The sequence below is a fragment of the Alosa alosa genome, chromosome 3 (assembly GCF_017589495.1).
Source record: "Alosa alosa isolate M-15738 ecotype Scorff River chromosome 3, AALO_Geno_1.1, whole genome shotgun sequence".
NCBI lineage: Eukaryota > Metazoa > Chordata > Actinopteri > Clupeiformes > Clupeidae > Alosa > Alosa alosa.
The window spans coordinates 21,141,043-21,163,996 of record NC_063191.1 but is presented as its reverse complement, the minus strand read 5'-3'; the positions used below and the strand labels follow the sequence as shown (position 1 = coordinate 21,163,996).

Sequence of the window (22,954 nt, the reverse complement as noted above, 5' to 3'; positions counted from 1 at the left end):
CCTGTTCCTAACTCACGTTCGCTTAAGGTGGACCACTCACCAACTGGCTGTCCAGCTCTGTGAGACTGAATAGATTCACATCTCGTTTTCTCTATTTTAAGCATAATGTAAACACTAAAACATGCAGAAATAATGGGCCACTTAATATAGGCTGCAACACTACAACAATAATATATGTCAAACGTGCAGATCGAATGAATTTATGCTTCTGAACTTTTGGGCTAAAGACTCATAATGCAAAGTTGGAGGCAGATTTCAGGGCCAGTGAGAGCCAAGCCACTTGTGTTTATCTGTGGTAGGTGACTAGAGCCTGTCATTGTTGGAGGTTTATTCCAGAGAGCTGCAAAGGCATACCTTATTGCTGCCTGACGACAGCTGAACCGTGGACACTGGCCCGTGGGCTCAAAAAATAAACAGAGGCCCCAGCGGCCCCCCATGTGTCACTCAGAAAGGACTGTGCCGTGGGGAGCTGGAACACCCAGCTTTATAAACACAGGCTACTCAACAGTGGAAATACAGGATACATCAGTCTTCCCCGGCCTGACTGATGCGTCACCAAAGCCATTAGCCAAACGGTAGACATTTCCATTTTTTGTCATTTAAAAAAATAAAAAAAATATCTAAGATGATTTTATGGCATTTTTCTCACTTCTCTTGAAACTGAAGTTACGTGCAACAGACGTCTAGGAAACCTCCCCTGCAAAAGTGGCAATGTTTTCCAAAAGCAAACTCTGGCGGGTGGGCCACCAAACACTTCAGATGGATTAGGTCTTTCCACAGACATGGCAACCTGGCCATTTCCTCCCAAGACCCTGTGGCCCATGTCACCCCAGACCCCGCTCAAGAGCCCGGGCTGCTCTCCATAATCCACTCAGCAGGAGAAGGGCCCACAGACAATGGGCCTCTGCAGCACGTGGACCCTATTCCCCCAGTGCCCTAATCCAACCCTTCCTTGGGAGCTCATAGAGCCCTCTAGGGCAGGTGCCCACTCCCTCAAGGGCCTTTCTAAATGTTGACAGACATCACAAATACCCCAAGCAAAAACCTGTGCTCCTGACAGACATTCAAGGGCCTTTCTAAATGTTGACAGACATCACAAATACCCCAAGCAAAAACCTGTGCTCCTGACAGACATTCAAGGGCCTTTCTAATTCTGCGTGTATGTTTGCGTATGAGACGAGGGGATATATGGAGAGCGGAAGGGATTGTGTGCGAATGGTTTCTGTTGAGCAGTGCAGCTGTGTAATAGGCTGCCAGAAAAATCAGGACGGTGCCATTATAACGCAGGCTTTTAGGGAGAATTCAAATGTTTTCATTGAGTCACATTGGACTGACCTTCAAAGGCGGCGCTTCACTGTGTGACGGTCAGTCGCCACCAGGGCCTCATGTGAACTCGTCAAAAGCGTGAAGTCCTTGCATTTATCACTTCTGCTGAAAAGGCAATATGAGCTATCCCAAACAGTCATTAAAATGCCTGTATAATGTTTACCTCACACCAGCACAGGGGGAACTTGGTGGAACAGGGGCCTTGACCAGATGTACAGACCAGTATCAAACAGCATTGTTTCTGCACTGCACAAGACTCAAATTAAGCACTCAAGAAAAAGGGAAACTAAAAAAAGAAAACATTTTATGCTGTATTATTGAAACAAAACCATTTTATTTCACTCCACTACAAAAAAGTAAAGTTGTTTGTGAACTATGATACAAACAAAATATACATAATGTACAACAAATAAGGAAAATGAGAAATATGGTACAAGAGTTTACAGTGTGGATGGTCCTCTTTATAAAATATAGGCATTAAAATGTTTATCCTTCTTACTACTACTAATATATTGGAGTTGACTTAATATTAAATATTTTAATTTGCTTTAAAGGTATAATACTGACATGAAATTGTATTTTTTTAATGGTTTAGACTACATTCACCTGATATTGTAAAATACGATGAAATTGCAGAAAGAGCTTATGGGTGTATCTTAGTTTAGGATGTGAAGCTGTCTCTGATGTATGAATTGAATGGTTCTGGAATATGGACAATGAACCATGACAGACTATAAATGCAAGATCAGCTAAACTCACCTTTATTGATCCTAAAATTGAAATAGAATATTGCTTTGTTTCATTTTTATATTCTTTTAAGTAATTTAGATGTATACAAAAATATAACACAGTTTGTCCACTAGGGGGAGGGGGTGGGATGGGTTGGTTTTCTTTTGCAAAAAAGTACAAAAAGCCTTCAGCGGATTCAGAATCAAAATCACTACAAGACGACATCAAAGCTGTGCAGAATGGGAAACAAGTTTTATATCCTAAAAACTGAAATGGACTGGTGGTGGACTTAAGTTCACAAAACTACTACAATTAATGCGCTCCAGACAAATCATTTTTTAGATCATGTAAATTCTTAGTTTCCCCTTATAACTATATTATGCTCACTCGTAACCATCCAGGAAGTGGGTTATATCAAAGTGCAATGGTGCTCTACTGGAGAGCATTAGTGTATTTACTGGTTTTGGCATGTCTGCGCTTTACAGCACATGTATATTGCTATATCATGAGCTTTGAGGAGAAATCTAAGAGGTGAACGGAATGGTCTGGCGACCCTGTGTGGTCTGTTGTATATTAATATGTTGATATACAACAACATATAGATATTAATTCAGTTAGGGTTTTTGTTTTTAATAAAGTGTGCAAATGGATGTGAAATGTACCAGGAGAGGCTATCTGTACACAGTGCCGGTGTGTCTTTCTATGTCTATTCACCATCACAGCCACGGAGCTGGAGGGACTCTGTCCCTCACGGAAGGCATCTCAATAGACAGTGAGACAACGATGGTCTGCAGCACAACCATGGTGCTCACTGAAAAAGTGCAATTCTGACATGGCCATCAAAACAAAGGACATGGGCAATGCTAAATTAAGAGAGACACCTAGTGGGGTTCAGTGCATTTTTTTCTGTTCTTTTCCTTTTGTTATTACTGTTCTTTCTGTTTATTTGCTCGTCTCACGTCTGTGAGGAGAAGTTGATGCTCAACACCATCTTCTGGATCTTCTCCTCGTTCCTGAGGATATTGGACTTGACGGCACAGATTTTGTCCTGCTGGTCCCGGATTAGCTGCTCCAGTTCGGACAGCTCAGCCTTCAGCGGTTCCACAGCACTGTCTGTGATCCTGGCAGGAAACAAGATGAGCACACTGCAGTCTAGACAACACCCACACTCATGGCAATCTAATTCATGCTCATGCATTCCCATTAAATCCCACTAAGACTGAATATGATGGCAAACACACTGAAACAATACCTTATGACAGCTTTTTATTAAATGGGTAACACATGAGTCTGCAAGTTTTCTTTTTGTCTTTTCGTATGAGAATCATTTGTTTTTCTATCAGACATGATTGACATGAGGTATTTTATCACAGTCTCAAAGACGTCAGTTGAATGTACTGAGGCCACGACACTAGAATATGTCCCCTTCAAAGCCTCCATACCAGCGCCCAAGCACACCTGCCAGTGCGTGTGTGTGCGTGTGTGTGTGTGTGTGTGTGTGTGTGCGTGTGAGAGAGAGAAAGACACTCACTTCTGCTCCTGCAGCAGTGCCTGGGCATGCTCCTTGTTCTCGCGGCGCCAGACCTGGAGCTCGTTCTGCATGGCGTCCATGTCCTCCTGGATGTAGTCCATGATCTTGCCCAGCGGCAGGGCGCTCCGGCACACCGTCTGGATAGACGAGCGCAGCCGCTCGATCTCCCGCGCCACCAGCTCCCGCTCCTTCCGCCTCGCCGCCTCGGACACCAGCGTCCGCTCCTGCCACACACACACATACACACACACACACACACCGCACCAAGAAGCACACGAGAAAGGGATGAGGAAGAGTGGAGACACAGGGATACACTTACAGACAAGGCCTTGGGCTGTTTGGCACATCTCACACAAACAGAGGACCAGCATACTTCTCAAGCCCCACTGAGAGCGAGCCAGCGAGCGAGAAACACATAACTAAATTACATAAATGAGGTTAAGGAATTCTATACTCAACCAATGATACATTAGTCAAGTTAAACAAAACGGCAGGGAAGAAGAAAGGTCCGGGGATGCAGGGGTACGTCTGTATTTAGCGGTCTAGAATTTCAAGGCTAAAAAATGTTTAGGATTTCAAGACAGGAATTATACAAACCTAGAAGTGTATATAAAGATCAAACCCTTGTGGGAATGGGGATCCCATGATGTGAGTGACTGGTTTTTGTGAAGGCCTCCTCTGTATGGTATGTGGCTGGGGAGGGGGGTCCTGCTCTGCCCTAGTCACCCCACTGCCTGGGACTATGACGGGAGAGTCTCCCCCTGGCACACTGGGCCCGTGGATGTTTACTCAGCTGGGGCCACAGGCTGGCTATGGCACAAGGCCAAACAGGCCTCACTCTCACTAGCACTGCCCTGCACTAGCACACAAGCCCTACAAGACCAGACTCTGTTTATTTTAGTAACAGGCTATGGCAGTGAAGTTATTTTACAACAGTATTTGGTAACAACTACTACACTTTTACCCTCTTTCAAGTTGAACTCCTGAGCCAATTTGTGTCATTCGGCCTGCAAACAGCAACACCTCCTTTGGTGGGGTGGGCAACTCAAACCTCAACTACATGACAATACAAACTAACCAGTGACTTACTGTCTGCACACAGCTTGTATCAAGTGAAACAGTAGACCTGGGGGCCAATCCCAGCCAGCATCATTCCCCATATTCCAAACTACATAAGTAACTTTGTAGTTATCACTGTTATCACTGTGAAACAAGATAAGAGTTACACTATTACTATATGATATCTAACAGCTTTTGCAATTATATGCACAGCAAGGACAATGAAACTCCTTACCTTGCCTTCCTACAGGAAGCTAGCAACAGAGATCTGGTAAAATAAAGCAGACCTATTTTTCCCCCTTAACCTTGCAACCCACTCCTCAGCAGCCCAGAGGTTGGGGGCTAAAATGTCTAATGGTGGTCGGCAATGTGGGTGGCGTTCCCAGCCCTCTAAACACCCCGGCTACATAAATATGAGCCGGCACATTCAGTCCACTGTCCACAGAGCATGGAGGCCAGACAGGATTCGGTCTGCTTGCCACCCTCCACCGCTCCACGACACACACACACACACACAAATGTTTTAAAAAATAGAGGCCGAAGAGGATAAGGAAACCTCTGTGCTCTTTGTCTCAGTGTGGGGTGGTGGTGGTGGGGGGGGGTCCCTGGTTAGGTTGAACAAAATAAACTCACTCCCCCATTTCCCCCTCTCCCCAATCAAAAAGAGAGAAAAAACACATATATACACATTTTCAAATGGTGTCTGAAGTAAGGTTTTTCCATTACCTCAGAAAGGGACTGAAGCGTCTGGCTGCGGAGAGAGGGGACTGGAAATGACCTCGCTGTGGCAGGTGGCTAACAAAGAGCCTGGCACTAAAGGTTAGAAGGTTCTAGAAGAAGGGCTTAAGGAAGTGGAGTAGCTATAGCTAGTCAGTCAAAGTAGCCTTAAGTTGTCAAAGATTCAAGATGTGTAGCAGGCAAAAGCTCTGAAGCCCTCAGGTATTATGAGCTCATTACTCATTATAGACAGCCCAGCCCCTCCACCCCAAGGCTAATTTGCTTAATGGGAAAAGGCACGCATGCATGCAAAATAAGTCTAAAAAGAGAGCAGCTGATTTATGGAGTGCTGATGAAGAAAGAGGAGCACAAAGTTACCCAAAGATTCTTATGACAAGAAAAATGAGCCTTCCTGCATGAGACCTGTTGCAGGCATTTGTATTAGCTCTCTTGGGTATAATAAATTAAAGCAACATTCTCCAAGCCCCTGTAGTTTTAATGTCACAGGCACTCTCTGTAACATTCTCCGTCATTCAGACTGTAATCCGCCACTTAAGTCAACTTTTAAGTAATTTTTCAGACATTCAAGGTGGTCTTCTGCATATGCTTGGGCCAGAGTCGCTCAGCCGAACCTGTTCATTGTTTACACTTACTGGTAAGTAACCAGTGGAGATGACCGTTGTCTCCTCACAAAGCCATTCATATAGACGCCTCTCACCATTTATGCGTCTGGGTGACCGTGACTGGACACATCCTTGGGCCCTGTGCCCTCTGGCCAGGGCGGGCACGCGGACTCTGGCCCCTGGGCGAGGGAGGGGCTGCTCCCTCGGTCCTTCTCCCGGAGCTCCAGAGGAGCAGCCCTGTGTGGGCTCCTGGGCCGGGTGCGTGTGAGGAGAAGATTAATTGAGCACTGTCCAGGGGCCTCCCCTCCTCCAAAGAGCCATGTTCAGCCACATCATAAAAATAGCAGAGGTGCAGCGGAGGGAAGAGGGAGCCCTGCACACAGGATGCCGGGGTCACGCATTCCCCGCTGGGATCACTGCGCAGGTCACATGCCCTGACCCCCACAGTTCCCAAAGAATCACCCCAGAGACAACACAGACACCACAGGGGTCTTTGCTGCACTATGAAGTCACTCTGAGGGGGAAAAAAACAAGGGACTACGAAGCTCACGGACACCAGACCCATCGCGTGCAGAGCATGGAGCTCCAGAACACGAGCGCCGCATTCAGCGTCCGGTCAGCTAAACAGACATCACCTGCACCGGGCCAGTGCACCGTTCCGCTGTTTTGCCAGAGTTACAATTCTAAATCCACTCCGAGAGGCTAATACGGTTTCTGGAATGCAAGGAGAGTCATTTCCCTTACTTCTTTTTCCACCAAAAAAAGGTGGATGTTTACGAAGAGCCAGGCCTGAGGGGAGATGACTATTTATTTTCCTGTCCTTTCTGTGGAGCTCCAGCGCCAGTCTTCTGGTCTTTCTCCTGCACGGCTCTCTCACTCAACAGCCATCCATTTGTATGCCACGTCGCTTATTTATACATCGCAAAGCTTCATCAAGGCTAATTTGACGGTGTAAAAAAAAAAGAAAGAAAAGAGAGAGCAGGAGGGAAGAAAAGAGAGCGTGGAAGAAAGGAGGGAAGAAAAGAGATCTTATGCAAACGCAGCTGCTGAGAGGGCCCCGTTCCTGTCTAAATGAAAAGGCCGCCCGCGAGAAGTATCTTATAATAATATACACGTGTTCTGGGGTGGGGGTCACCCCGGGGAGGTCAGGAGCAAAATATACAGCAAATTCTTCAGTCGCACCCTCAGTGCTGAGAGATGGTATGTCTTTAAACTGCTCCTGGCCTGTTAAAAGCCAACACTTCTCCAACCTAAGGTGTTTCAAGGTGGTTCAGTGCAATATCCATCACTTGCTGAAATCACAAGCTCGCAGTGAGAAAGAGTGGAATTTAGAGACCTTCACAAGAGTGTAAGGCGAGACAAGTCACAGTGTTTCTGCCTGGAATGCCTTGCCTTGATACACCCTGAAACAAGTATTGAAATAACTAACAATAATAATAATAATAATAATAATAATAATAATAATAATAATAATAAGTGTAATTTAAGAGAAACTTGTCCAAGAAGGCACAAGATTCGCTTTAACCCTTGATGGCCTGGCATGATTACAGGAGAGTGAGCAGCCCTAGTCTGGTCCTCGCGGCCCTTTCATGGCAGGAAGGAAGCGATTACTGGCCTGTGCACAGCTGACTCAGCTCGAGCGTGCACCTCAGAGGAGGCAGGCAGAGGACAGGGGCCACGCAAACGTGCTGCTCACCCCCTCTCGACCGCACAGCGCAGCGGCACGCAGCGCCCCATGGCATGCCTGTGTAATAGCGGCCCCAGGAATCCATGGGACTGATGAGGCCACATTAGGCCAATTAGGGGTGGCCCCCTGCCGCAGGGCGCTCAGGTTCCAGCCATCCGACTGGGGAAATCTAATTTGATTATTTGGGAATGGGAGAAAATCCAGGCTGATTATTTTGAAACAAAGAGCGCAAGGATCAAGGGTGCTGCATGGACTGGGGCTTGGAGGCGGGGGATGCCAGCAGTCTCTGCATGCAGGAGAGAGGGGCAGCAGAGACCAGCAGAGAGAGTGGCCAAGCTGGAGGGCCAGAGAAAAGATTGGGGATATGGGGAAGAGGGAAGGAGAGAGAGAAAGGGGGGGAGAGAGAGAGAGAGAGAGGGAGGAAGCTCGTTCCTCCTCATTAAGTCATGCTGCCCTGTCGAAGCGCATGTGGCTGGAGGTTTTGGAGTCGGGCCCTTTCTGCTTGAGTGGCACGACCAAACACAGCATCCATCAGGGCCAGTCCTGCTGACGGACAGCTGGGAAAGAGGCGCAAGCCACAGCGGGGCGGACCACCCGTGCAAGGCCAAACGCACCAGCCCACGGACAAGAGGCCTTCAAAACTGAATCACTATCAAAATATTGACAGTGGGGGCAGGCTCTGGTCAACAAACAGTCGACAGTGCTAAAGAAGCAGCTGACGGAGTAGAGAGGCTCTGATAGGAGTCCACTTCTCCAAAAACTCCTGCAATAGAATGTGGAATGTGGAAAATAAACTTATTGACACAATATGGTAGCAGGGGTGGGAGAAAAAAAACAATATAGTGTATGATAGCACTATTCTTTGCCATGATATCAAATTGATATAGCGGTCTTAACTATTATGATGATTTTTATTTTATTTTGGTACAAAAGTCTACTGTGCTAACTCTGTCCATAATATGGTACAAGACTTTGTCTTCTCTCACTTTCAGTCTCAGGAGAACTTAGAAAGGAAGTCAGAGTTAAGAATAAATTTATGAAGCTACAGAGAATCCCAGTACATTATGTGTAACATTTCAAATTTAACGACAGTAACATAGTCACCTCTGTAGTAATTCCAACCTCTAGCAGTAAGCCATCTTTACTGCCTGCTGGTGCCTTGATGGGACCCTGAAACATAGTCTCCCTGAAGAGCGGTTTGCTCTGGGAAGGATTTTTATTGATCATTCCAAATGACTAAATGGCACGGTCTGGACAAATGGGGATTACATTACATTACTCTTTTAGTGTACGTTTTTTGTTTCAGTTTCAGTTCAGTAAGTGTAAGTTCTACAGTGACAACTCTCTACATCACTACAAAAATAACATGACAGAAAGCTCCCACCAAAAGGCACAAACTAATTAGTTCTCAAGGAAAGAAAGCTGTCCCCTGCTCCCTCCATGGAAACGTTTTTTTGTTCACTTCACTGGAGGCGTGACAATTCGTGGGGAATAACTGAGTTGTGGGGGTGGTGTTCAAATGTAAAAGCCCTGAAACAAAACCGCAGCTTGGTTACACAAACAAACCACAATTGTTCAGCTCTGCATATGTGAATGTTCAAAAATTTGAGAACTATCTCAACTGTGTGATCTGTGGGGGTTCCGCTTGTGCTGGTTTGATGTCTCTAGCTCCACTGAACAGTGCAACATTTCCAGGGACCACAATTACACTTCTCCGCTCCATTTCCAATACTGCTTTCTTTAGCTAATAGACGGCAGACTAAGCAAATTTTTTTCCCCAGCTGCATGAATTCAAACACAACAGAAAACATCCCTGAGGTATTGTACTGCCAGAAATAAACACTGTTGCACTTGTTGATGGCATTTCTGTTCCATGAGCACGCAGTCACTCAGTCACTAAGGTGAAATGCTTCTGCAAAAACCAAGCCACTTCTAACTGGCAGTACAGTGCCCCTTAGTGGAAGTCCCTTATAAAGCCAGAAGTCACGAACAACTCAGAACTTGCCTGATTTGACTTTGGAGATGATGGAGTAGTTTCAAAGTCTTTCTTTGTTTCCAGGATCTTCTTCACAAGACCGCCTTGAAAAAATAAATTATTATTATAGCAACATACAGGTATTTTGTATAGGTATCACATAATGACAGATGAAGGACAACAGAAAGATAAGATGATCTCTCACCATGATTTTCATCACCCTGAAGCTCAACAGTAGCCTCCTGGAGAGTAAGATAAAAGTACAAACCACTGGATTGGAATGCCACATAGACAATATTATTTGAAGTACAAACCAAAAATGTTATTTTCGGAGACAAAAGGTGAGAAGCCACTCACTACAGGCATATCAGACACGTCAGATGGGACAGGAGCTGCTTCTTCCACAACAAACTGTTCGTCATCCTCGTCCTCATCCTCAGACAGCTTCTTCCCCTCCATGATCACACCGGGCGCCGCCTTGGCACTGCCCAGTCTGAGCCCACACAAATCAGACAACACAAACTCACATCTCCCACCCCACATCTCCCACACACGCATATCTCACATCCCACATCTCCCACACACGCATATCTCACATCCCACATCTCCCACACACGCATATCTCACATCCCACATCTCCCACACACGCATATCTCACATCCCACATCTCCCACCCCACCCCACATCTCCCACACACGCATATCTCACATAGTCAATCTCATCAGGTTTAAGTGCTTTCAACACAAAGACGCTGTTCTCAACACAATTAGACATGGCCACTGTCAATAGCAAATGATCTGAATGTGAGCAGTGGGGGAGTGCGCTGGTTAAAAGCTCACCTCTCAGCAGGGGGCACTTCAGTGTAGCTCTCTTGCCTCTTCACTCGGGGCGGTGCAGGCCGGGCACTGTTGGGCCGAGGTATTCTCCTGACCAAAAACAAATGCTCATTTGGCAAACTCTCATTTCCACACATTTCATGAAATCAGCAATAGCCCAGCAAGGGAGTCTATTTGGGGAACTTGAAAAAACATGTTTATTATCCCCATAAAGCAAAATGAATGAGTGATCCCATGTGGGATTTGAGTTGATAATTTGTTTTGAGCTGTTTGTAGGGGCTCTGTGGTTCATTAGAGAAAGGATTTAAATATGACAGTTTGTCAGTGTCATTGTCAAGTAATGAACATTTCACAATGGTGCTGTACACACACAAAATAGTGTCCTCCCTAAAAACTATGGGAATATTGTGATTAAAGATGTGATTAAAGTTGTTTCTGTTTTGTAAGGTTTGCCTCAAAATCCAGGCTTAAAAGAACAACATTAAACCTCTCTCCCAATTTCCTATTGTTTATTTGCCTTGAGATGAAATTGTCCAAAACTGCCACAGTTAAATAGTCAGCACAGTTCTAGGGTCGTTAACAATGGTTTAGCAACACTACGCCATGCTCCCATTCCCTGATATGACGGCCCTATGGACATCCACTTGAAAATGGGACCCAGAGCTGCTGAGAGAGGGCCAGAGGCAAAGAGAGAGCGTGATGATCCCAAATACACAGAGAGAGGGAGAGCTGACCTGTGCGCAGCGTGAGGAGGTCCAGCATCTGTTGTGTCTCCATTCTCTAACGGCACTGGCCTCTCGGCTGCAGGAGCTTCTGAAAGCCAGAGCAAGCACAAAAGAGGAAGAGGGAGTGGAGTTTAGACATGTACATACATACATACATACATACATACATACATACATACATACATACATACATACATGCTACGCTATTGCCTCTTAAAAGTGAAAACTGCATAGATGAGAAACACAAAAGGTTTAAAACTACTGTATGAGGGTTAAAACATATGGTGAAATGCAGGGAGAAAACAGTAAAAGAAACAAATCCATACCTCCTTCACTGTCTGACTCATCTGAAAATGAAAGAGAATTTCATCTTTAGTTGAGCATTTAGTTTTTGAGCAAATAACAGCTACCAGTGACTCCCTTTGTACTGATGTGTATGCATTGTTAGTATTGACTCTCAAAACTAAAAACCATGGCATTTATCGCCATCTTGTGAGGAGAGTACTGAATGCAGTGCAAAACACTGCAAATGGACACAAAAGGAGGGCAGTTTGCTAATTGACTTGTATGGATTTACTCCTCGCAAGATGGTGGATAATGGCTGAATAATAGAAAGATAATGCACTGCCTGCAAAACAGTCTTTATACCATTCGTGTTTACACAAAGATAATATAGTTGTTAATGCATATTCTAGTCTTACAAAAAAAAATGAAAACTTCAACTAAAGTCATTTTGGTCCCCATCAGAAATGTCCACCATAAATAGAGGTTGCTTCTAGCGGATTTGTCCTAAAGGGAAATCGGTAACACTTTACTTGACAGTATTGACAAAAGAGTGACACCCTAACCCTAATCCTAACCCTAACTTGTTATGACAAAAAACGAATGACACTTAATAACAGAAGCGTTATGTCATAAACGTTTATGACTTGTTTATGATACGTTCATGATACGTTCATGATATGTTCATGACAGTGTCATGTCACTCTTATGTCGATACTGTCAAGTAAAGTGTAACTGGGAAATCTACACCTCCAGTCCAAAGCCCATCTCACCTGGACCTCCTGCTTTGGGCCAGCGTCTCTGTCCTTTGGCTGATGATGGCCTTGGTATCCTGGCGGGGCTCTGGAAATGAGTACAAAAACAGAAATCAAGTCCTGACATCAATGTCAACATCAATGTCTCAGCCTTGTTTATTATAAAGTGTTTGTCTTCAAATCAGAGGAATGGGCCATTGTCTAACCAAAGCAAATAGGGTGGGCTCTCAAACAAGCCCTCTGCCCTCTCAGGCTATATCCACACTACTCCGAATCAGTTTTGACACAGATTTTTGGATCAAATCCGTGCCGCGTCCATAAACACGGCATCAGTTTGGGAGTAGATACGAGGTGCGTCCACATTAATCAATTGATATGCAAATCGCTCAGCTGTTTATCCTTTGTCAAGACCCGCATCCCTGTTACTGTTGCTAGGTCAGATCAACAATGGCCATGCAGCATTTAAAATCTGCATTCAAATGAGTTATTCTGCTTCTGGAAAATCAAATAAGCTATTCTGCTTCTGGAAAACAAATGAGTTATTCTGCTTCAGGAAAATCAAATGAGCTATTCTGCTTCTGGAAAATCAAATGAGTTATTCTGCTTCTGGAAAATAAAATGAGTTATTCTGCTTCTGGAAAATCAAATGAGTTGTTCTGCTTATTGAAAATCAAATGGGTTATTCTGCTTCTGGAAAATCAAATGAGTTGTTCTGCTTATTGAAAATCAAATGGGTTATTCTGCTTCTGGAAAATCAAATGAGTTATTCTGCTTATTGAAAATCCCCTTATAAGAATAAGAATTCCCATTATAATGCCAGAAGCTTTGTCGATGAACGACAAACGAACAATAATATTTATGTTAGATTCTCAGAAATTTCAAGGATAGGCTATGTATGGATTCATGTACGTTTAGTCTCATTGTTTATAGGCTAGCCTATATCTTTTTAAACAGATAGTTTGCACAAATGTGTTTTCGGTGAGCATGCTGCGACTTCCGTTTGGATTTTGCAGTTGGACCGTGCAGAGCTGTGGCAGCAGCTAGACTACACCGTACTCCGGTCAGCTAGGCTATTGCATAGTATTATAATCTGTAGGATAATTCAGAAGTTATTGCTTCCACTCTTTTAACATTGTAGGCGCTTGTTTACATATCCACAGCCACATGAGTTTTTTTTATGTTAGTCATTGCATAAAGCATTGGTTCCCAAAGACTGGGTCGCGACCCACAGGTTTATTTGGGTCGCAGGAGATTTTATTTGGGTCGCCAGCACAATGTATGTTGTGTAATAGGCCTAACTTATACCATTTAGCCAGGAAAGCTAACAGTTTTATATTAGGATCTAGTTTGTTAACTAGTCACGGCCCTCTGTGCAATTTAGCATTTAGAATAGCTCTGAAACTGGGTGGCGAACACGTCGCAGAGGGGACAGCGTGGACAGCTCACTCGCAAAATGAAAGATTTCTGTGGGGCGCCTGCCATGGTCCTCGCAGTTGCAAAATGCAAGGGACATGAATCAGCATTTTTGCACAAACATTAACAGCATCGAAAAGTTTGAGAACCTGTGGCCTAACACAATATTGGTGGTTGCTCTGAAGTGAAATGGGTCGCGATGGTCTGTCATTTTTAAAAAGTGGGTCCCCAGAAAAAAAGTTTGGTAAAAACTGGCATAAAGAACATCCAACAACAAAATCAACTTAGGCATTTAAATACGTTTTTCTGACACAACGTCCACGTTCACCCGTTACGGCTGCGGCACAAAATGATCTAGCGGATCCAAACTGCTCCACTACGGAGATGCGGACACGATGGTCGAATGTGGGTGGGAGGGCGAATCTTGACAAAAATATGTCGGATAGAAAACTATCTGCCATAGTGTGGATATAGCCTCATCCTGCTGCAATGGTGTAGTGGCACAGACGCTAGGCTACACTAACACATTTCCTAATGACACAGAACTGAATCTACGCATTTGTAATTACCTGGTTTTCAGAGACCTCTGTTGGCTATGTGAAAACAAAAGCACATGCACAAACACATTGTTATCATGCATTGCTCCACCTGGGAGTCGGACTACAAAAATATTCTACAGCGAAAGGCACTGCTCCACAACACAAGCCAAATAAGGCCCAGAAGCTGCTTAGGATTCCCATGCTGGCAAGATTCAAGCTTACAGCACACTATCCGGATGGGTTCTACAAGAGCACCACCACTCAAACACAGAGAAACTAGACCTATTATAAAACACAAGTTTCACTATTAACTATCAGCTATTGCATCAGAAAAGATCTAAAGGGTGCGTAAGGTCATCAGCACATTGAGAGATTCAGCGGAAGCCTTCAGCGTAAATGAAAGAGAGTAAGACGGGTACCTCTTCTGATTCTGACTCTGGCATTTGTGAGCTCTGACAGAAGCAAGAGGCAAATGTTAATTCTCATAGTAACACAAAATCAAACCTCTCTGACAGAGGCTGGGTGTGTTCCACTAAAATTCAATATCATCACCAAATGACAGTCTGTTAAGACTTAACATACACAGCACTGAAGTATAAACCAATGTCAGTTCTCTCTAACATCCACTAAACTTAAAAACCATTAGAGTCCAATTCCTCCCTTCGATGCTCTATGCAAATACAAACACCTGCAGGAACAATATTAAGAGTTTTTCTGGTGCCGTGCAGGATACAATGCCGTCTGTGCAGCTGAAACAGCTGTGTTTACCACTATTTATGCTTACAAATGACAGTAGCCTATGTGCTAGCAGCACATGACTAGGATGTAGACAGATAGAGTTCTCTAACAGAACCCTTAGTCCTGTGACGTGAGTACAAAAAAGAGCATGATGCCTGAGAAGACTATGGAGGAGAGAGAGAGAGAGAGAGAGAGAGAGAGAGAGAAAGAAAGAGAAAGACAGAGAGAGAGAGACCGGGCTCACCTCTTCAGGCGCTGGCTTGCGAGTTTTGCTGGGTTCCTCAGGATGGGGTTTTGGTCGGGACTCCTCTGCTGCCTTCACCTGGAGTCAGGGAGGGAGGGGAGAACAATCACAATCACTAGCACCATCTGCACAGACTGCTGGGGAGAGCAGTGAGGTGGAGAGTGCAGAGGTGCGTTCAAATTTGGCAAACATGTTTTCTTTGAACGATTTGGTGTTAACATTCCATTGTAACGGTAATTGTATTGTTGCCTTCGTCTAACTCTCGTTCAGTTCCACTGTATGCTCGCGGAGAACTACCTCCTCAGACTGTTTGTGATCGGTCACAAACATTCACCAAAACTCAAGGCTAATGGAAAACTGTTTGCAAACGTCTGTCTATGGTTGCCAATTTGAACGCACCCACAGGTGCCACAGTGTGCGATGTAGCAGGGTGGCTCACCTTCCGCTCGCTCCTGTCCCTCGCCTTCTCCTCGGTGTCCTTGTGGCGCTCGCGCTCTCTGTCCCGCTCTCGTCGGCGCTCCCGCTCTTTTGGCACGTCTCCGCGCTCTCTGGCCTTGACCTCGCGCTCCTGCTCCTTGTCTCGCTCTCTCTCCTTCTCTCTGTCTCTCTCTCTCTCTCGCTCCTTGTCCTTGTCTCGCGCCCTGTCTTTGTCCCGCTCCCGGCTCTTGTCCTTGTCTCGGTCGCGCTCTTTCGTCCGATCCCTCTCGCGCCCCTTCTCTGACCTCTCTCCTTCCCGGTGTCTCTCCTTCTCCGGCCTCCGGCCCTCCTGCTCTCTGGGCTGGTCCGGGTCTTTGGGGGCTCTGCTCTGGCTGCTCTCTTTGATCTCCTTCCTCTCCTGGAGAAACAGACACAAGAGGCCAAGACCAATGGTAAAGAACGGCACTCGACCACAAAAGAAAAAGACACACCTGTGTGTCACCAGCAGAGGGCAGCAACACACTAGGAATGAGCCACTGAGCACATACAGACAGCAGCTTGTCTGCTCTTATCTGCTAGAAGAACAAGGAAAGAACATCACAGAGCCAACACAGCAAAAACAGCCATCTGTTTTGGACTGACCTCTCTGTCTCTATGGCGATCACGGCCCTCTCGGTTTTCCTTGTCCTGAGATTTAGACATAGAGGAAGGTTTGCTTTTGAGATCCACCTTCTCCCCTGACAAGACGCGCTTCACAGCTTCGTCACTGTTTAACTGAACACATAATCACACAGTGTATAAGTACCAGCCACCAAGCTTTGTTGTTCCATATAAGTAACCTTCTGACTATGTGCATATGTGACTCAACTAAGGAGCTGCTTTATGTAACAATAATATAAGCTACTGCGATTAGCATGGTCTATATCATGTCGACAGCACTGAGCTCCCAGTCACCTGATTTGACTGTTAGACCTTTGTCTGACCTCTCCAGGTCTTGGGTCCAATGAAAAACAAAACTACCATTGTCATCATTGATTTCTAAATACTTTATACCACTTAAGCAATACCAGGCAAATGTGTTAATGTTTCTGGTCTTTTAAACCAAACATGGGTCACTAATACAGTTACAGGAGAAATCCGGATGATTTTTACATGGATCTTGATCGCTACACCGCTGAGTACTATCGCTAGGAAAAATAACGACCAAAATCGGTGCTACCGAACTGGAGTAGCTGCAGCTAATGGCCAGTACTCCCATTGAGCTACACTGCTAGGTCTGGGAGCATCATCTAAATGTGCCTTTTTTGCTCTTCATAGACTCAAAAGGTCATTAAAAGGTCTGTACAATATGAACAGAGTCCTTATGTGACAAAACGATGCATTTTCTACTCATGAGCTGTGAAGAAACCGTCTAAATTCAAAGTTAGAACTGTCACATCTGCACACTACTCTGTTTGCCTTTTCCTGCAACAACTGAATTCCCACGATACTTCAGTGCGAGCTAGCTTTCAGTAACGTGCAAGCTTAGGCATCATTTGGACAGTTTCCATGTAGTTAAATAGTCTTATATGGTCATAACCATTACAGTGCTCAATTACCTATTTTTGAGGGGAAATAAACTTCAAGTTTTCGTTGCAAGCCGGCATGAGCTCGACAACAGACTTTCTTGGGCTTTCCTTGAAGCGATTGATGGAAACTGAGGTATGAGACAGTACAAACTCTGAATTTAAACGGTTTCTTCACAATTAATGAGTTGAAAATGCATCATTTCGTCACGTAAGGACTCTGTTCATATTGTACAGACCTTTTAATGACATTTTGAGTCTGTTAAGAGGCCCTGTTTAGATGATGCTCCCAGACCTAGCATTTTAGCTCAATGTGACTACTGGCCATTAGCTGCAGTTCGGTAGCACCAATTTTGGTCGTTATTTTTCCTATCGACAGTACTCGGAGACGTCCAGCGATCAAGATCCGTGTAAAAATCAGCCGGATTTTTCCTTTAAGAGGACAAACCTTGTTGAGGCAGCACTTGCCAATGGCCTGCAGCAGCTCATTGGTCTTTTCAGGCTCGTGTCCAGCTACGATGCGCGCTGGTTTGACTGACAGAGGCTCCCCGCTGACCAGCATCACCACATCTATGGCCTTCTGGAGGAATGCAATTTTGGAATCTTTCTCCTGCAAGATCAAAAAATGGATAAATACACTGTGCATAACAACTTCTCTACCTTAATACATCTTATATTGAATATTACATAGTTCACACATAAATAATACAACAAAACATCAACAACAGTAAATCAAAGCCAAAACTGTCATTAAAAATCAGACCCATAGGGAGCATGGCAAATGTTTATGCATGAAACAACCATATGTTGTTCATTTTGAAAAGGTACACAAGACGTTGTATCCTCTTTTAAGATATTTTTATCATGCAGTATCCAAGACTCTAGTGAATTCATTCAATTCTCAGCAGTTGTCAGCAGCAGCTGTTTTTACACAGTTGGCTGGTTTCATGGTAACCAAAGCACTCTTCACCACTGAGAGCTACTTCTCTCTTACACTCCCAAAGGATTACTACGCACAATCCAAGTAGTAGGCTACAGAACAGTCTGTTATACAACTATAACCTTTCTGAGAAGTGACAAAGATATCTGCTTTAAATTCCATGACTTTTCCCTGACAAAAAACCTGAATTTCCATGACTTACTATAATGAATGGAACAATATACCGACCAATGATTTCAGAACAGTCCGTAGCATTAAAAAATCTTTTACTTTTTTAGAGCAGGAGATAAATAAATGGGCATTGAATAAACAAAGTTGGGCTACTCAAGCAAGCAGTAAAGTTAATAACCAGATATACACCAATTCTGCGTGGAAATATTTGTATTAAGGTATTTTGGCAAGTACGTTTTAAACTGCTACAACAAAATTCCATGATATTCCAGAAATTCCATGACCCGTGGGAACCCTGTCTATGCCGCTTTTAGCTTTTAGTTTGTTATTTACAAATTTACGCTGTTCAAATGCAACCAATAATTTCTTTCAAATTTGTCAACAACATACAGTAATCTAAGCAAGACCTAAAACCGCTGGTTAGAGTTATGGTATATTTTTTAGAGTTATGCTTTTTTTTATATACCAAATGTTTTTCTTAGCTGTAAGTTAGGACACTGGTTTTCTCCTCTCATGATCTCTACAGTAGTACAACCACCACCGCACTGAAATCTCACGGCTGTGGAGAGGCAATGCATTATTCATAGAAGCCGTGGACACCTCTCTATGAGGCATCTGGAAGGGGATCAGGTGTGAAGGCTTAAGAGCTCAGCCAGCTCTTTTTGTGCCCCACTCAGGTTTCCATTTTCCTGCCCTGACTTACACAAGATAAGTCTGATGAACTACAGGGGTACACGACACGTTGATAGTGGTCTGAGGACAACTGCTATATGATGCAGGGGTAGTCTCCTAGCCCTGGCCCTTCACACCTCCATGTTGACCTGCATATTATGATCCCTGTCGTGAGATGAGGCGTCTCCTTGTTATAGTTCAGAGACTTCAACAGTTGACACGCTGGCAGAATGCCGTTGTCAGGCCTACCTGAACAGCAACATGGTTACTTTAGACGTATAGACAGTTTGATTACCTTTACATTATCTGACTTCATCTCTGACTCAATGTACAGTCCTTTCAAGAAACCAGTAGTCCGTATCACCTGCATCAAAGGGAAAAAAACATCATGTAGGTTCACCTGCATGTTGTAAAACACGGTAAGCTCACTGCTATTTGACTGATAAAAGTAATTAGCCATCAGTACAATGACTCTTGTGCAGGAGGAAATAGCTTCCCAAATTATGCATGCATCAACACTGAAAGGTGAGACTTCAAAAACCAGAATGAGTAGCTGGTAAACTCCAGCACTCAGGGGAGTATTGGGGTTTAGCCCTAAATCACAGTTTTGCAAACATGAGAAGGCACTTAAAATACAGGACAGAGCTAAATGGCAGCAAGAGGACATTTCCAAAGATTATTATAGGAAGGTCTTGCTGTTTTCAGTTAGTTGCTTGATTGGTTAATCTTACCTGAGCCTCAAACCCTGAGACCCTCATCTGAATGTGTCACATTGAACCAGACAAGGTTTCCATTGCAAGTTAAATTCAACCTTGGGAGACTTTAAAGGGGGTCCATAAAGGTTGGAGAAAGAATATTCTGATGTCGTTTTTATGCATACAATGTGTGTATATGCCTTGTTAAAATAACAGTGGTGGTGTTATTTGCAAAAAAATGCACATTGCTTGCAATTTAAGCACTTAAAACTATAATTTCTTCACTGTATTATCGAGGCTTACACCACCTATTTATACACTATAGCTGTTGTAGATATCAATCACGAATAAATGCCTTTCTCCTGGTGTAAGGAGAGCGATTTGATTCATTGCACAGTAACGTACAACTGGGATTAGGCGTTCTTTGCGTTTTGCTCTCTGCAGACAAGAGTCCATAGCAACTAGAAGACGCCAACATACAGTCTTGAACAGCTAGCTGCTAGAAGCTAGCGATAATTCACATGATAGCTTGAGAGCCATTAAAATTAACTAGGACAGATGCCTCCCCAGAAACTACACAGTAACTAAGCTCCCTTGTGCCTAAATCTGTGTGAATTATCTCACAGACTATGAGAGAGAACACGAAATATTAAGGTATTAAATTAAACTTTATGCTAATTCAATGTACAAATAAGAGCACGCCACGAATCGATATTGAAACAATCACTCCGCAAATTGTACGGACTTTAATGAGAAAGCAAGTTAATTTAGCTAACGTTAACGATAGCCAGCTAATCTGTGATCCGATATGAGATTAACGTTAACCGACCTAATGTTAGCGTTAAATTAACGTTACCTGCAACCTCTCCTAGAATCTACACAGGTTTAACACAATTTATAATAACTTATAACGTAGCCGACTTTAACTATCTCTAGTTATCTCTCCATAACATGTCGTTATGCGGTGAGGTTACAGGCGCACGGTTGATGCATACTGTAAAAAATAGGGTTGATGGCTGTCCATCATTTTAATGTTAGTAATGTTATCGCTTATTACCAACTAACGTTAACGTTAGCCACCATCTTAATGACCGATGTGGTCATCAAGGATGCCCATGGCAACAGCCAAGTTACCGAAAGCTCACTGCTAACTACTTATCGCTGAGGTAACTTAGCCAACTGCTTCACTATGATACCAGTTAACTAACATTAACGTTAACATTTTGAGTTTCTCTACTGACACGCAAATAATTAAAACCAACCAAAATAGCCAGAGAGCAAGACAGCTTGCACAATCGTAGAGACAAAACATCTACCGAGGCAACCAAACGTTACCTTGTCAAGATAACTTGAGCAGAAGCATTAACAGCCAAGAGCTGCCTGACCATCATTAGCTTGCTAGCTATCTAGCTAAGTTAACGTATTCTCACCTCACTGAGTATGTCGTGCAGGTAACGAAACGGCGGTTTGTTGAGCAGCTTCTCTGTGAGAGGTGGTTTTCTAATCACCTTTCCCAGGGTGTCTTGGGTCTTTTTGACCACTGCCCCGTTCATTACTGTACTTTGAAAGCCCTATTCCCAAACCAAATTCCTGTTTTCTACTGCCGATGTCGTAGAAAACTCTTGAAACATAAAATCTGTGGACTCTCCTGTAGCTATGCCAATCGCTTCTCAATCCCACAATGCAATGTTCTGTGTATGTGCGCATGCGCAAATGGTACACGGTTGTCAAGAATTACGAATGTCCCTAGCAACATCTAACAACGATAAACTATGAAACCAAGGATTCTAGAGCGCTATACTTTCTTTTACTGTCTATGAGCGCTACACGACTTCTTGATTCACCGCTCTAGCTTGTATGTCAGTATAAAATCCGGTCATATTTAATCATATCACTGCATGCTGAGAGACTGTGGGTGCTAATAAACTTATATGGGCCGAAACAGCTTAGACCTGGAAATGACAGAGTAATGCATGTGCAAGCCAGCAAAGCTTAGGCTATCACGAGAAAGGACTTGCCCAGAGAGAGCAGTAGAGATAGGCTACAGTCTCCCCTCAAGTCCTAGTTCGAGATCCCTGATATTTCGGATTATTTATAGGCTACACTCACTGTGTCTGTGTCAGTGTCAATGCCTTTTGCCTCATAATCTAAGTAGCCTAGACAAAATGAAGAATTAGGTTAAAGTGAGGTGAGGTCTAACAATAATGCCTAAAGTTTTGTTTAGGGATCATGCAATGCAATGCAATAAAAATAGCCTAGGGCTACTTTAAATTGAAAGGTCTAAATTCCATTATACAACATTGCCAAATATTTAGAACACTTGTAAAGATGCAGTCATGCTGCAAGGTTGTGGATATTTGAGTTAATCAAACAATAAGAAGCCTGCTTATCCCCACAGAAGGCAGGACGGCTGGCTGCAGACATGACTGACTGCACTCAGAACCTCAAAGTTAGCCAACCACAGAGCCCAGGCATTTTTTGTTCTTACTTATAGGCTATTCAATGTGTCAGTCAGTAGGCCTAGGCCACCCATTCCTCATTTATTCCATGTGTAGCCTAGTCCAGGGTGCTGGTAAAATATAAGAGGAGGGTAAACTATGAATTCTGTGATCACAGTAGCCTAAAGTGGACTGCACATGAGGTATCTGATTTTTAAAGGGCAGAAAAAAGGCAGTCAGAACATGTCTGATGATGGTGGAAGTTATTTTCCAATGTTTATAACAATACCAGTGGTATTGAATGGTTCCTATAGTGTTGATGAGTATACATATTGTGAATGTGGATAATTAATGTGATTTTTGAATGTTAAAAGTTACAATTGGTGAGTCAACTATTTTGAGAGGTGGATACCCTCCAATAAGAAGTGGATAAACTCTATTCCTGAAATTTTAGAGGTGGATAAATTGTGTTAACTTGCGTTTAGCCAGCAGCCCTGGTTTAGTCTAATGGGAAGGGCTGCAATGTGTTGGACTTAGTTGCCATGGGACATGCAGTATAACAAATGGCACTGGGTTAAGGCTTCTAGAATATTTGTGTGATTGTATAGCCCTATGTATTTTATAATTTAATTATGCTGTAGGCTACTATTTGGAGCCATAGCCTACTGTAAATGTGAGGGATTCATGTAGCCTATTTCCCCAATCTGGAGAATGAATCCCCTCAGCTCATTTTGTTCCATGTTCTAAGAAATGCATCCATAAGATTGTTTTTAACATCAGGAAGTTCAGAATGAGGATAGTTTTGGAAACCCTCATTCAAGAAACAAGATATGTCCAGAATATAATCATTAAATCACACATTGTAACTTTGTGCAAA

At 43.7% G+C, this 22,954-nt stretch overlaps 1 protein-coding gene across 4 annotated transcripts; it reads right to left on the bottom strand.

Moving 5' to 3' along the window:
* Window positions 1–1,640: 1,640 nt before the first annotated feature.
* Window positions 1,641–21,334, bottom strand: traf3ip1 (TNF receptor-associated factor 3 interacting protein 1). 4 transcript variants are annotated; one of them, XM_048239293.1, is made up of 17 exons: window positions 21,070–21,334; window positions 19,240–19,308; window positions 17,610–17,771; window positions 16,239–16,370; window positions 15,619–16,014; window positions 15,180–15,257; window positions 14,617–14,649; window positions 14,228–14,251; window positions 12,264–12,333; window positions 11,535–11,555; window positions 11,218–11,296; window positions 10,487–10,573; window positions 10,005–10,140; window positions 9,853–9,889; window positions 9,678–9,751; window positions 3,587–3,810; window positions 1,641–3,176 (listed from the first exon to the last, which is right to left on the bottom strand). In XM_048239293.1, the coding sequence occupies exons 1-17, from the start codon at window positions 21,190–21,192 to the stop codon at window positions 3,011–3,013; spliced, it is 1,911 nt and encodes a 636-aa protein (XP_048095250.1). In that variant the 5' UTR covers window positions 21,193–21,334; the 3' UTR covers window positions 1,641–3,010. The 4 variants fall into 4 exon arrangements, with proteins under 4 accessions (XP_048095250.1, XP_048095251.1, XP_048095252.1 ...); XM_048239294.1 differs by having other exon boundaries at window positions 11,218–11,293; XM_048239295.1 differs by lacking the exon at window positions 14,617–14,649.
* Between the last annotated feature and the right edge of the window lie 1,620 nt (window positions 21,335–22,954).

Bases quoted from the DNA above. Each gene is read 5' to 3' on its own strand.
- traf3ip1 (XM_048239293.1), bottom strand. From the start codon at position 21,192: ATGAACGGGGCAGTGGTCAAAAAGACCCAAGACACCCTGGGAAAGGTG. The intron at 11,297-11,534 runs GTATGGATTTGT...TCTGGCTTTCAG, and splicing joins TGAGTCAGACAGTGAAGGAG to AAGCTCCTGCAGCCGAGAGG. The intron at 9,752-9,852 runs GTGAGAGATCAT...TATTTTTTCAAG, and splicing joins TCAGGGTGATGAAAATCATG to GCGGTCTTGTGAAGAAGATC.